Genomic DNA, 13,326 nt, shown 5'->3' on the forward strand with positions numbered 1-13,326 from the left:
ATATTCACGTGACAGCGGTGCTCCGTGACTCCTCTCTGCTCCGTTCGCACTGAATGTCGGTCGTGACATCGTCACGCCCGACTTTCAGTGAGGAGTGGCGCAGAGAGGAGTCGGCAAGGAGAGAGAAGACAGAAGAAGAGAAGAAAGAAGCCGATAGAAAAGGCGAGTGCAAAAACAGAAGCAAGGGGGAGTAAAGGCAGCATGGCAGAAAGTGAGAAGGGGCCAAGGCAGCATGGCACAGTGTGATAAAGGGGGGCCAGGAGAAGGGGGGAGCAAAAGCAGCATGGAGGGTGCTGTGTGCTCATAAGAAGGCATAGCATGTGATGAAGGGGCACAGTAATGTGTGTGTGATGGCACAGTGGGCTTGTGGAAATGTAATGTGTGTGGTAGGTGGTGGCTAACTATTGGATGCTATTTTGCTTGTGGGGTGATGGTGGGGCAATTTAATTTTATAGTGGGGACTATTAATTTAAGATGGGGTGGTTTGGGTGCTATTAATTGAATGCGGGGCTGAGTTTGAGGAGCATGAGGTCTATTAATTAAATGTGAATATGAATTATTTAATGGCAGAAATAGGTATATTTATTAGACATACATGCTATTAATCTATTGCTGGGGCTGTCTGGAGAGAGGGAAATAGGTGTATTTATTAAATGGGAATACTATTACTTTAATGTTGGGGCTAGAGGAAGGCCTAAGTATTAATTGTGGGTCCTACTGATTTAACGCCGGGGTTGGTTGGAATTTTCTAAATGTACCCATTTCTTTTTCCAAATAGGGCCCCCAACATTCCAGGATCTAGACAAGCTGCAACTAAAGAAACCAGCAGCCACAGGTGGTGAAAGTGACAAGAACAGGTAGGAGAGAGCAGGACAGTCTGTCAAATGTTCTGATTCTAGTGGCACAATCCCGATTTTTGGTGACTGTTCTGCCCAAGGGGCAGGTCAAGACTGTGTATTTTTTATATACACACTGCATTCTTTATATACTACACTATGGTGCTAGCTGTCCTTCGTGGGCTGACCACTTCCCCTCTAGTGTCTGGTCTCGCCTCTTTGAAGGCTGGTTACACCCCCTCTGGTGGGCCCTATATCTATATCTCAAAAAGAAAGAAAAGCGCAACAGAGAGGACAGTGTTGTACGAAGCCTTTTCCAGATGTGGATGTGGCAGAGAAATATTCAACTTCTTCAATCTTCAAATCTTCTTTGTCCCCTTATCGTACATCCAAATGTTGGAAGGTATGCTGGATGCTTAAACTTACTACACTATATGCCCTCTATAATATATATATATATATATATATACATATACACACACACACTAATAAACTCTATCATGCTCTCCTACCACTTTTATTATTTGAGCCTTTAATCTAACAACTGCTTGTTTCTCCATATTTTATATAAGAACCTTATAGTTTATTCTATGGTTATATTACATAGACGTGTTTTAATAAAATCTTTTGATGGGTATTATTGTGTTGGTGGAATATATCTGCTGAGGAGAAGGTTTTTTGCGCTTTCAATTTTCATCTATTCTATATTAAGATTGGTTACACAACAATTCCTAAAGGGAGCTGCATAATTTCTTCCCCTTGGCAATAAAGTGGTGTCTACGAATTTATGTAATTAATATAAATAATTAATCCAGTTTAAATCGGTTTTCATTTTAAATCAGCGCCCAGGAGTATCCTATGTTTGGATATAGTGCATACTCCCGGACAGGGGGGCATGACTAGAGGGCGGGAGGGGGCAGGGCGCTGTCATTTTGACCCCCCTCCCCCACCCTGCGTCCAAAATGATGTTTTGATGTGGGGGGTGGGGCCAAAATGACGCGATTCACAGCGAATCGCATTATTTTGGCCAAGTATTTGCCGGATGTGGGAGACTTCCCTGCTCTCCCTGCAGTCCGGTAGACCGACCTGAACATTCCGGGAGAGTTGGCAAGTATGATATAGTGTTGTTTATTGCAGAATGCACTGAAAAATAACAGAGACAAACATGTACTTTAAGAGAATGGACTTTTGATCCTGTATAGAATGTGTTTACATAAAAACTTACCATCTTTCTGACAATAATTATTTTGGGCCCCAGTTGTTTGTTGACAGCAAAAATGTGAATGAGGCGGAGAGTGAAAATCATGAAATCAAAACAGAGGATGGTCCGTCCTGACTCGTACGTATGGTTCATCATCCTGTAGAACACACACATATATATTATATTATATCCTCGCTTCACATCAAGTCTTTTACCAAGCAGTGAAAATGCCTACAGCTACCACATGTAAGGTCATGTTCACTATTTTTCGTGCTATTGTGCTTATATATAGTATATATAATGGATATACATGACGTGCCAAAATGGCAGCAAATTCTGGTGCAATATTTAGTTCCATGTGATGAGGAACTGAATGGATGCAGGAATTCTGATACAGACACTTTTAGTAAAGATAGGACTGATGTCCAATACTTCTCAGATCAGCAGTATTTTAGGAGAAAACTGAAAAAGTTGCAATTAATTAATTAAGAAACGGTTTTGGAAAGCGCTCGTTGGAATGTGTTTCACCAGAAGAGAAGCTGCACAGGCCAATGAACTGGGTGCATTAGTGCAAAATGAAATGCGCTGAATGCAAATATCTTTTGTGGTTAACTCGCGACTCTTGGGGTCTTATTTAATCCCCAAAAAACTGCCGGAAAATTAACGAACAACAAATCAGCTAAAAGACAAAACCAAAACCAGGATGGTTTTAGAAATAAAACCAAAACAAGAAGTGGCTCGCTCATCTCTTACTTAAAGTACCAAGGGGTACATTTATTAATCGACGATGATATTTGGCGACATTGCCGGCCAAATTTAAAACGGCAATTTATTTAAGAGCCAAGTTTTGCCTTTAAACACATTGCCGTTTTAAATTTTGCCTGCAAAGTCACCGAATAACGACGATTTGCTATAATTGGAGGTTAATACATTTACCCCCAAGAGTTATTCCAGTTCTAGTACTCTGCATAACGATTTTAGTTAGGTAACATATTTAAGTGTCTAATTTCTATCTCTGGGGCATATTCAATTAGGTTTCCGGACCGCGGTAACGCGCCGGAACGGGCTGCGAATTCAATCCACAGTACCGCAATAACGTAGATTTTTGTGCGCACCCCATAGGGTTGAATAGGAAAATCTGCGTTATTGCGGTACCGTGTTACCGTCAACACTGCGCAGGTTCCGCGTTACCGCGGACCGGAAACCTAATTGAATATGCCCCTCTATGTTCACATTTATACCTGCAGATGACTCCGATGATGAAAAGTAACAGGGCCGTGATATCAACTTGGTTCCAGGAATCCTGTAAGTACTGTTTGACCATTTGGGTCACAGGCATAGATCCCTCAAAGAAACTTTGACGTATTTCTTCGCAAACCATGGTGAAGACCCAAAAATAAAGGATGATCTCTGAGGTGGATGGACCGTCGGGTGGAGGCAGCTTGAAGTCCAAGAGCAGAACATAGGAGAAGAGGAAGAGGAACGTAAAGTACATGACCACATTCCCGAAAAACGCCGTCACAGGGGCGCTCCAGAACTGTTTCCAGCGACGTAACCATAGTGGCCGTTGCTTATCCTTAGTGGTTTCGGCTTTGGGGACGGCATGCTTTGAATTAGCCGACTTGCCAGGAGTGAGTTCTACAAGTTCATTTTTTTCCTTCCTACCTTCTTCCCTGATTTGGAACATACAAGACAGCATTCGTTACTACACATCAACAAAGTGACTTCATGTACAAACGGTAATGTTATAGTCACCTACCCCTCCATGATTTCTGCCACTGTGGTCTTTATGTCAATATCTAAGCTGTCCATTTCAACTCTCTGGCTGCCATCAATTCCATTTTCATTGTCAAAGGATCTAGGAAGCAAAAATGTGAAAAAAATACATATTAAAAAAAAGAAAAAAAAAGAAAAAAAAAAAAAAAAAAAGGCTTGTCATTGTATTATGATCCAAGGGTTTTGTTTTGCCCCTTCCTGACCAGAACGATTGTTATGTTTGGGAGATGAGTATGTTTCTCTGGGAATATATATAAAATAAATTATATACGCTATTTGGACAAAAGTATTCGGATGCTTGACCATTACACCAACAGGGACTGTAATGACATTGTATTCAAATACATATATTTTAATATGGAGTTGGTCGCCCTTTTGTAGAGATAACAGCTTTCCACAAGATGTTGTGCCCATTCATTCTGTAGAGCATTTATGAGGTCAGGCACTGATGTTTGACTAGAAGGCCTGGCTCGCAATCTCCGTTCCAGTTCATCCCAAAGGTGTTCGATAGGCTTCAGGTCAGGGCTCTGTGCGGGTCAGTCAAGTTCTTCTACACCGTACTCATCAAATCATGTCTTTGTAGTCCTTGCTTTGTGCACTGGGGCACAGTCATGTTGGAATAGAAAAGGGCCTTCACCAAACTGTTGCAACAAAGTTGAAAACCTAGCATTGTCCAAAATGACTTGGTATGTTGAAGCATTACGATTGCCCTTCACTGGAGATAAGGGGCCTAGCCCAAACCCTGAAAATCAGCCCCATACCATTATCCCTCCTCCAACAAACTTCACTGCTGGCATAATGCAGACAGGCAGGTAACGTTTTCCCGACATCCGCCAAACCCAGACTCGCCCATCTGACTGCCAGACAGAGAAGTGTGATTCATCACTCCACAGAACATGTTTCCACTGCTCCACAGTCCAGTGTCGGTGTGCTTTACACCACTCCATCCGATGCTTGGCATTGGTCTTGGCGATGTGAGGCTTATATGCAGCTGTTCGGCCACGGAATCCCACTCCATTAAGCTCCCGTCACACAGTTTTTGTGCTTACATTAATGCCAGTGGAAGTTTGGAACTCTTCAGCTATGGAATCAGCAAAGCATTGGCGACTTTTACGCACCATGCGCCTTAGCAGTCGTTGAACCCGCTCTGTGATTTTACGTGGTCTCCTGCTTCGTGGCTGAGTTACTGCTGTTCCTAAATGCTTCCACTTTCTAATAATATCACTTACAGTTGGCCGTGGAATATCCAGCAGGAATGAAAGTTCACAAACTGTCTTATTGCAAAGGTGGCATCATATCACAGTACCACGCTTGAAGTCACTGAGCTCTTCAGAACGACCCATGTTGTATCACAAATGTTTGCAAATGAAGACTGCATGGCTGGGTGCTTGATTTTATACACCTCTGGCAACGGGTCTGATCGAAACAGCTCAATTCAATAATTAACAGGTGTGGCCAAATTCTTTTGTCCACATAGTGTACATACTCATAATTAGTCTAATGCATTTGACTTATTTTAGTTTCTTTAATTAACATAAAAGGGGAAAGTTAGTTTTGTCTTTAGCGTGTACAGCATGTGCAACAAAAGTTTTGAGTTTAACACTTTATAACAGTCCAAAAGATTGAGCCACTTACTTGAATTCAATCATATCTGTGTAAATGAGAGGTGGGCAAAAGAAGGTCAAAATCATCGCCCACACGGGTGTATTATGTGCCATCTGACCCCACCAGTTCTCTGTTAACATGGACTGTGAAATAGAAAGGTAACACCATTCAAATGACTTCAGAGACAACATGAAGTATAAGTTCAGAGTCAGATCTGAGTGGAGCCTTGATTTGCCCATGTTCCTCAGATCTGAAGTCAAGGTAACACGTAATATTCCTATTATCGGATCTTGCATGTAGCAAGATTTGGATGTCACCATCCCACACTTTCTGGGACCTGTAGTATTGCTCAAGTCTCTGTGCATAATGTTATGCCAGAAGCACAACTCAACTCCCAGAAGACCATGCAAACCTCCCAGAAAGGAGGCCTTCAATATGTCCGTTCCAGAGTCCCCTGCTCTGTTCTTCTGAGCATGAGCGGAGGTGGAGCATGTTTCAGTTGTGGAGCGGATGGAACAATATTGCCTGGCCTATGGGCTGCTCCAGCGGCAATTGTGCCACTGGTGAGAAGCACTGCACAGTACCACTTAGACTGCCGATGGCACATACTGATATTATAGAACTAATGTATATATATTACATAACACAACATTAATAACTATTTCTCTCTGAGGTGGAGTATAAAAATAAGAGCTTTCATTTCTGGGCTTAATTTTTAGCTTAAAAGTGGTTGTACACACCCCACCCCTTGTCTCAAATGCCGATCAGTGCTTTCAGCAGTTATCAGCCGCAAGAAGTATAAAAGGCTATGCGGACATTGAGTGCTAAATAGGGCGTCTATATCATACTTGCCACTCTTCGAAAAGTGAATTCCGGGAGATCCCGGGCAGGGGGCGTGGTTGGAGGGCGGGGCGAGGTCAGTCAAGTCATTTTGACCCCACGCAGTTCGATGCGAATCGCATCATTTTGCCCCCCCCCCCCCCCCCCCGCGGCAAAATGACGTTTTTGTCGCGGGGGCAAAATGTTGCGATTCGCAGTGAACTGCGTCATTTTGACAAGTAAGTTTCAGTATGCGGGATACTATACTATACTATACTATACTATACTATACTTGCCAACTCTCCCGGACATTCCAGGAGAGTTGGCAAGTATAGTTTATATTCTGATTCTGGTTGTTTGCAGCTCACAATCAATCCTACCCCGTCCTCTGGCACTAAATCCTTACCCTCTTTGAAACATCTTCTCAAAACCAGCTTTTAATGCAATGTACTAATTATTCAAACTTAAAACATAATAAAAAGTACTGCATAATAAAAATGTAATCTTACCTGTACACCATCCTGTGCAAAGAAATTGCGTGCGTCTGCCTCATAAGCTAGCTGAAGGCACGTGGCTCCACCCCAGACAGCAGAGCGTCTTACCAAGAGTTTGAACGAGCGAGTCTCACTATTTCTGTAACACTCATTAAACACTCCTGAAATAAAGAACAATGTATTTTTTTATTAGCTTTTTATTTAGTTTTCAAATATTTAATAAACAGAAAAACAAGGGGAGGATACAGGAAGGAGAAAGGGGGGGGGGAATAAGAGGGGTAAAGGGAGGGAAATGTATAAGAAAAACAAGAGACAAAGGTGGAGGTCACTGCCTGTTCATAAGTCGGAGTTATGAAAAAAAGAGGCAAGCAAATTTATTTGGCGCATTATGTATGATGCTAGAAATAATATCTATGCGGCAGACCTACCAAATCCGATTAACAATGGAAAGAGTGGAGGGTGGTTCTGAATTTTTCCAGTACAAGGCAAGCTGGTATTTAATATGCGAGTTATCAGCTTCTGTGTGTGTTACGGGATGTATGGAATGTGGCGGGGTAGTAATGAACAAGATACACAATCCGGGATAATATGGTCAGTGATATTTGCGATTAAGCAGTGTATTTCCTTACAGAGAGGAGCAATTTTCGGGCAGTGCCAAAAATATGGGACAGAGCACCCACGCCACCAGAGACACCAACAAAGAGGGGAACAATTTGGGAAGATAAAGTGGGGCCTCTGGGGGTCAAGGTGCCAGCGGTAGTATATATATATTTTCTCTCCATTCTTAACGCAGATTGAGATTTTAGAAAGGGCAAGACTCATTTTATCCCAGTCCTCGCGGTCGAGGGTCTCCCCATATCCACCTCCCATTTAAGCTCATGCGAGTCTTTGGGAGGTTGATTATATTTCAGCATTAAGCGGTAGATAGTGAAGACCTATGTGAGGAGGATTGGTGTATATCAGGGTAGGTGCGACGAATAGTGTAGGTGTCCAAGTTGTAGAGATTGATAGAAACAGGGGGAGAGAATACAGAATCGTGTTTGAATATCTTCAAAGGTCTGGAAAGGTTGAGTGGGGACTAGATTGTTGAGAAATTTAATGTCATGCCGTGTCCATTCAGAAAACTGAGTCGGAGTAAGTTCTGGATGAAATTGTGAGTTTTTACACAAGGGAGTGAGGTCATATGAATTAATAGTGTGGTTCCAAATTGCTAAAGAAAATGCCGAGGGGGAGATAAACTAGATTAGGCAGGTCTATGTTGTGGTTTAAGCCATAGTAGGATCCATGGTGAGTGGGAGTTGGCAATTCCGGCTTCTCTATCAACCCATACTCTTATAGTTGGGGGTGAATGTAAAAGAACACATTGGGGTATATTTACTAAACTGCGGGTTTGAAAAAGTGGGGATGTTGCCTATAGCAACCAATCAGATTCTAGCTTTCATTTCTTTAGTACTTTCTACAAAATGACAGCTAGAATCTGATTGGTTGCTATAGGCAACATCCCCACTTTTTCAAACCCGCAGCTTAGTAAATCTAGCCCATTGAGTGAGATGTGTGGCTCTGTAATATTGATGAAAGTTTGGGACATCCAAGCCACCCTCATGGATGGGCTTGTGAAGTATGCTCATTCGGGTTCTAGGCTTCTTAACTGACCAAATACATTTGGTAGCAATTTGTTGGAGCATTTTAAAAATATTCACAGGCATTTTAAGGTCTGTAAAAAATATAAAAGGCTTGGTAAGATATTCATCTTAATAGATGCATTATAAGGATAGTTTAAGGAGATTTAGAAGAGAAATAAGTGGATTGATGATTGACATAAGTATGTCGTCAGCATATAATGAAATTTTGTGATTTGAAAGGACAACCCGTATACCTGAGATGTCAAGATTTCATGAGGAATTCTATCATTAATGTAAAGATCAGAGTGGAGAGCGGGCAGCCTAGACGAGTTCTGTTTCTCATCTCAAAAGATGAAGAGATGAGTCCGTTGACTAGTATTGAGGCCATAGGGTTAAAGTAAAGGGATACATTCCTCTGAGGAAGAGGCCACTCATGGCCATTGCTGCTAGGATTTGGCGCCTATAGTGGCAGCCAACCCAGCTAACCGCTTTTTCCACCACCATCATGGTGGAGAGTTTGCGTGTATTAGATGCATGGATCAAGTCTATGGCACCTACGGTATTGTCCGAGGCTTGACAGCTGGGTGTAAATCCGAATTGGTACAAGTGAAGTAATCACGTGAATCAATCTACTAGCCAGAGTTTTGGCAAACCGTTTAAGATCCAAGTTTCCAAGTTAAGTCTATAATTACTACAACCGTTAGGATCTCATCCTGTCTTAGGTATTAATATAATTTCTGCGCTCATGGTGGCCAATTTAAACTTAGAACCGCAAAGGACAGAGTTCAAAAGACCCAATAGCATGGGCATGAGGGGGGCAGTACATTATTTTTAATAAATAGCAGTGTAGCCATCAGGGCCTGGCACAGAGGCACTTTTAGGTTCTTTGATGACCTGTTTAATTTCTTCAGTAGAGATTTCTTTATTCAGAAATTCAGACTGTGCAGAGGAAAGTTTGGGAAGATGCAACGCGTCTAAGAAAGCTTTAATTTTTGAGTGCAGTACAGTAGGGTCTATAATTTGGGGTTTAATATTATACAATGAAATTCTTTGAAGATATCAGTGATTTTCTTGGGGTTTGTATGCAGAACTGTCTTAACGCATGGGCACCCTGGGCAGTTGCCCCAGGGCCCCACGAGCATAGGGCCCCATAGGCTTGGCAACTTTTCAATATATTATTTCGGGAGATTTATTCAGAACTTTAAAACCCTCTTTATTAAAATGTTTAGGTGGACTAATCACCTCAGTATCGGCCGTTATCTGTAGATGCGATCCTGCTGTTTCACATACATATCTTGACCTTGACGAAAAACAACGTACACGTACTAATTGAACATAAGCAAGACAAAAATCGACACACATGATTTTTTGAAGTAATTTTTGAAGCAATTCTCTGGAAAGAAATTTTACTAATGTTTGTGTTGAACACTTGATTAATAATAAATAATTCATAGTAATTTCGTACCGAATTGTGATCAGACCATGTAATCAGGGATATCTCTGATTGAACTAGTTTTTGTTTTGCTAAATGATCAATGAGGATTAAGTCTATGCGAGTATGGAAATTATTTGGGGCAGAGAAATGGGTAAGTTGCTTGTTAGAAGGATTTGTAATACGCCAAGCGTCATAAAGGTCGTGTGATTTTAGTAATGAGGTGAGTTATTTAGATCTACGTGATTGAGGCGGCTGGAAGACATAGAGAAACGATTCACCCTGGTAATCAAGGTCATATCAATTTCTCCTCCAACGATGATGTGGCCCGGTGGGAAAACAAGTCTAGTTAAAGAAAATATAGTTCAATATTGGTACCGAAAAAAAGAGGGGTGGTCTGTAAATTCAAGTACTGAAGGTGAACAGTGTATCGGGAGCGGGGAAGGAAATACACGAGAAAGTAGTTATCGGAAAATAGTAAGAGGGTGGGTTAAGCCCAAACAGAGCAGATAAAGTAAGTACAGGTCAAAAAAAAGTGAACAATTGAAATATAACAGTGACAATAACTAGGTCAACAATCTAGCGATAAACAGAGTTCCAGGAGCCACGCGGGGAAACCATGGGGAGACAGGAGGCAGTCTATCTGGGTGAGCCAAAGTTCTCTTTGTCAGAGAGATGAGTATGTCGGTAGCAAACCTTGAAAGTAAATGTGAGGGCCTTAGTTCCTAGATAATTATGAAGGAATATACAGACTTGCCTCCTGGGTATCCTGCAGGGCAGCAACCCCCCAAAAGATAGGAGACTCAAATAGATACAAGAAGAATAGAAGACCGGAACTCGAAGGGTCTGAGGCGAACTAAATAAAAAAGAAATACATTTGTGCATAGTTATAGCATATAAAGACATAGGGCCTGATTCATCAGTGATCTTATCTTGTGCAAAAGTTAAGATGCTTATTTTAAGAAGAAACGGGGAGATAAGAGTGAAGTTAAGATGGATTTTCATCTTAACTTAAGAAATTCTTCACTTACGCATTGGATTTTGCTTCTTATCTCCCTTTTCTGGACATGCACAGAGTGGATTTGCTTAAGATAAGCAAAAAATGGTAGATAAGATCACTAATGAATCAGGCTCATAATGAGAGGTCCAACAGCGGTAGTCGGAGGGAAACCCAAAAATGATAACATGTAAATGGAGTCTGAATAAACTCTAGCCAATTGGTTAGTGCAAAATGATTTCGAGTTGAGTAAACAAAAAAAATAAAAAGGGGCTCTACGACTTAAAAGTCAATGAGTGCAAGAGAGAACAATCAAGTTGAGGGTCACTATGTAGTGGGGGAGGTCATTTCCTGGAGGTCGACGACAAAAAGGTGGAGGCCACTGGCTCAATGAGCTTCAATTTCTGCAGCTGATCCATGCCTTGGTTGGGTGATTTTACAAAAAATGTCCTATTATCATTGGTGGAGAGAAACTGAAAGGGAAAACCCCTCCTGTAGCGAATATCTAAGGATCGAAGGGATTTCATAATCTCAGAAAGGTCTCTTCTTTTCTTGAAAGTTGTGGGTGAGAAGCCTTGGAAAATGAGAGTTTTCATCCCGGATGGAGAAACAGCTTATACATTTCGTGCAGTAAGTAGAAGTTTTTCCTTTACAGTGTAGTAGTATAAGTGCACTATCACATCTCACGGAGGCATGGCTGGTTGAACAGTGCATGCGTTCCAACAATAAATTAGAGGTGGTCAAGTCTGGAGCTAGCTCTTTGAAGAAGGCTTTCTGAAGAGAAAGTCTCCGGCACTTATTTAATTCTGAGATTGTTGGCTTACTTGTAGATTTACTTTAACAGAGACACAACCAAACGTGATGAGCGAGCAACAAACTTCTTGCACTGCAGATCTGGGGGTGCAGGAGCATTCAGATGGGGTGAATAGCAGAGTGCCTCACTGATAGAAGACGGTGACGTACTGCGAAGGGAGAGTGAATGTCTGGCAGAAGTGTACCAGGGGTCCGGAGTTGCCATGAGGCACACCGATAACCTGGTAGAGAGGCTGAGACGTTGGGCAACGCAGCGAGATACCAGGTCAGGTCAAGGGAGGCGGCTACAGGATCCGACTGACCGGTTCAGTGTGTCCGTTGCAGGGTTGGAATTACATCCCCGGGAGTGTGGGACGGGGCGCCGGCACAGAGCAGTATCTGCCCCCAATGGAATCCAAGGGCTTGACACCAAAATGAGTTAGCTAGATGAGGAGCTTGCAGTCTGGGGAGAGATATGGTAAGGGTAAGGAGGGCAGAAGGTGGGTTAGGGATACCGAGGGAGTTAAATCTGAGATGGTTCAGACGGAGCTTATAGAAGTCCCCCCCAAGAGCATTATATTTATAAAAGTTAACCCGTGCATGATACTCATGCATTCTAGTCAAATCAAGCTACTTAAGGTGTTAAAAAGGTTCTTGTCATGCATTTGGGCCTAGCCCAGGCCTTCTCAGGGGAAGAACGTTACTTCTCGATGCAAGCGCCCTTTTTTAACATGGTTTTGTCCACATGTCACCGCCTCATCATTTTTCTCCATCACCTCATCCTTCATCTTCATCGCCACATCCTTCATCAAGCTACTTAAGGTGTTAAAAACCCCACTGTCACCCCCGGCAACCACCAACCACTCCCAACTGTCACTTCTTCAAGAAATATATAGGTCAGTGTATAACTGTGCCCAGCAGGTGGCGCTGCAGCTTGTTTTTTTTTTTGTTTTTCACACACGCCACTAGGCATTTATATAGTAGATAATATACGGTTATGTAAAGAGGGCGATCAGCTACCACAAGTGATCACATGCAGACTACAGGGTGAGGGATAGACAGGAGAGATATAGAGGACAAGGGGCGCCTGCGAGACACTGAACACTCTCTTTCTCTCCTGCTGCCGAGTCCCTACTTTTTCAGTCCCTGTCAGCTTAATCTGTGTATATCATGAACCGCAGAGTGATACAAGGGCACATGCCTTTCTTGTATCATCCTTGTGAATTGACACAGATGCAGTTCCACATCGTTGCCTACTTCCGTCACTAGCAGAACAGCATCTTTTAGAGCAGTGATGGCTAACCTGTCACACTCCAGGTGTTGTGAAACTACAAGTCCCAGCAGGCTCTGCCAGCTATCAGCTAGTTATCTACTGGCAAAGCATGCTGGGGCTTGTAGTTTCACAGGTTAGCCATCACTGTTTTAGAGGATGAATGCCATATAAAGAGATAAGCCTATTAACTTGAAATACAAGAAGTTCTCGAAGCAAAAAAAAACAAATATACATAAAAACACAACAAATACATACGAGGTTGACGGAGACAGTGCAGACATGACAGAGGGCAGGAAGAAGAGCTTACAATCGAGGACATACATATTAAAAATGGTACTGATAGGAAGAAATGTATTGCACTTTTTAAAGTCAAATGTACATTGGGCTAAAAGACTGGCCCAACATTTTTCCTTGGCATTTTATTTTGGACATGTTGTTTGGTGGTAGCCTGACTTCCCTGAATGCTGCTCTGGTGCTGT

The 13,326-nt window shown here is 42.3% G+C and overlaps 1 protein-coding gene across 3 annotated transcripts in view; it reads right to left on the reverse strand.

The window, feature by feature from the left end:
• The window catches only part of TRPM4 (transient receptor potential cation channel subfamily M member 4), a 98,885-nt gene that overhangs the window by 13,167 nt on the left and 72,392 nt on the right, over positions 1-13,326 (reverse strand). For all 3 annotated transcript variants that reach the window (XM_075190745.1, XM_075190746.1, XM_075190747.1), the window contains exons 14-18: positions 6,747-6,892; positions 5,449-5,561; positions 3,797-3,895; positions 3,279-3,710; positions 2,062-2,194 (exon numbers count right to left, since the gene is read on the reverse strand). In XM_075190745.1, the coding sequence (XP_075046846.1) occupies positions 2,062-2,194; positions 3,279-3,710; positions 3,797-3,895; positions 5,449-5,561; positions 6,747-6,892 (923 nt within the window). The remainder of the gene's footprint in view (positions 1-2,061; positions 2,195-3,278; positions 3,711-3,796; positions 3,896-5,448; positions 5,562-6,746; positions 6,893-13,326) is intronic.

The sequence above is a fragment of the Mixophyes fleayi genome, chromosome 11 (assembly GCF_038048845.1).
Source record: "Mixophyes fleayi isolate aMixFle1 chromosome 11, aMixFle1.hap1, whole genome shotgun sequence".
NCBI classification, from domain to species: Eukaryota; Metazoa; Chordata; class Amphibia; order Anura; family Limnodynastidae; genus Mixophyes; species Mixophyes fleayi.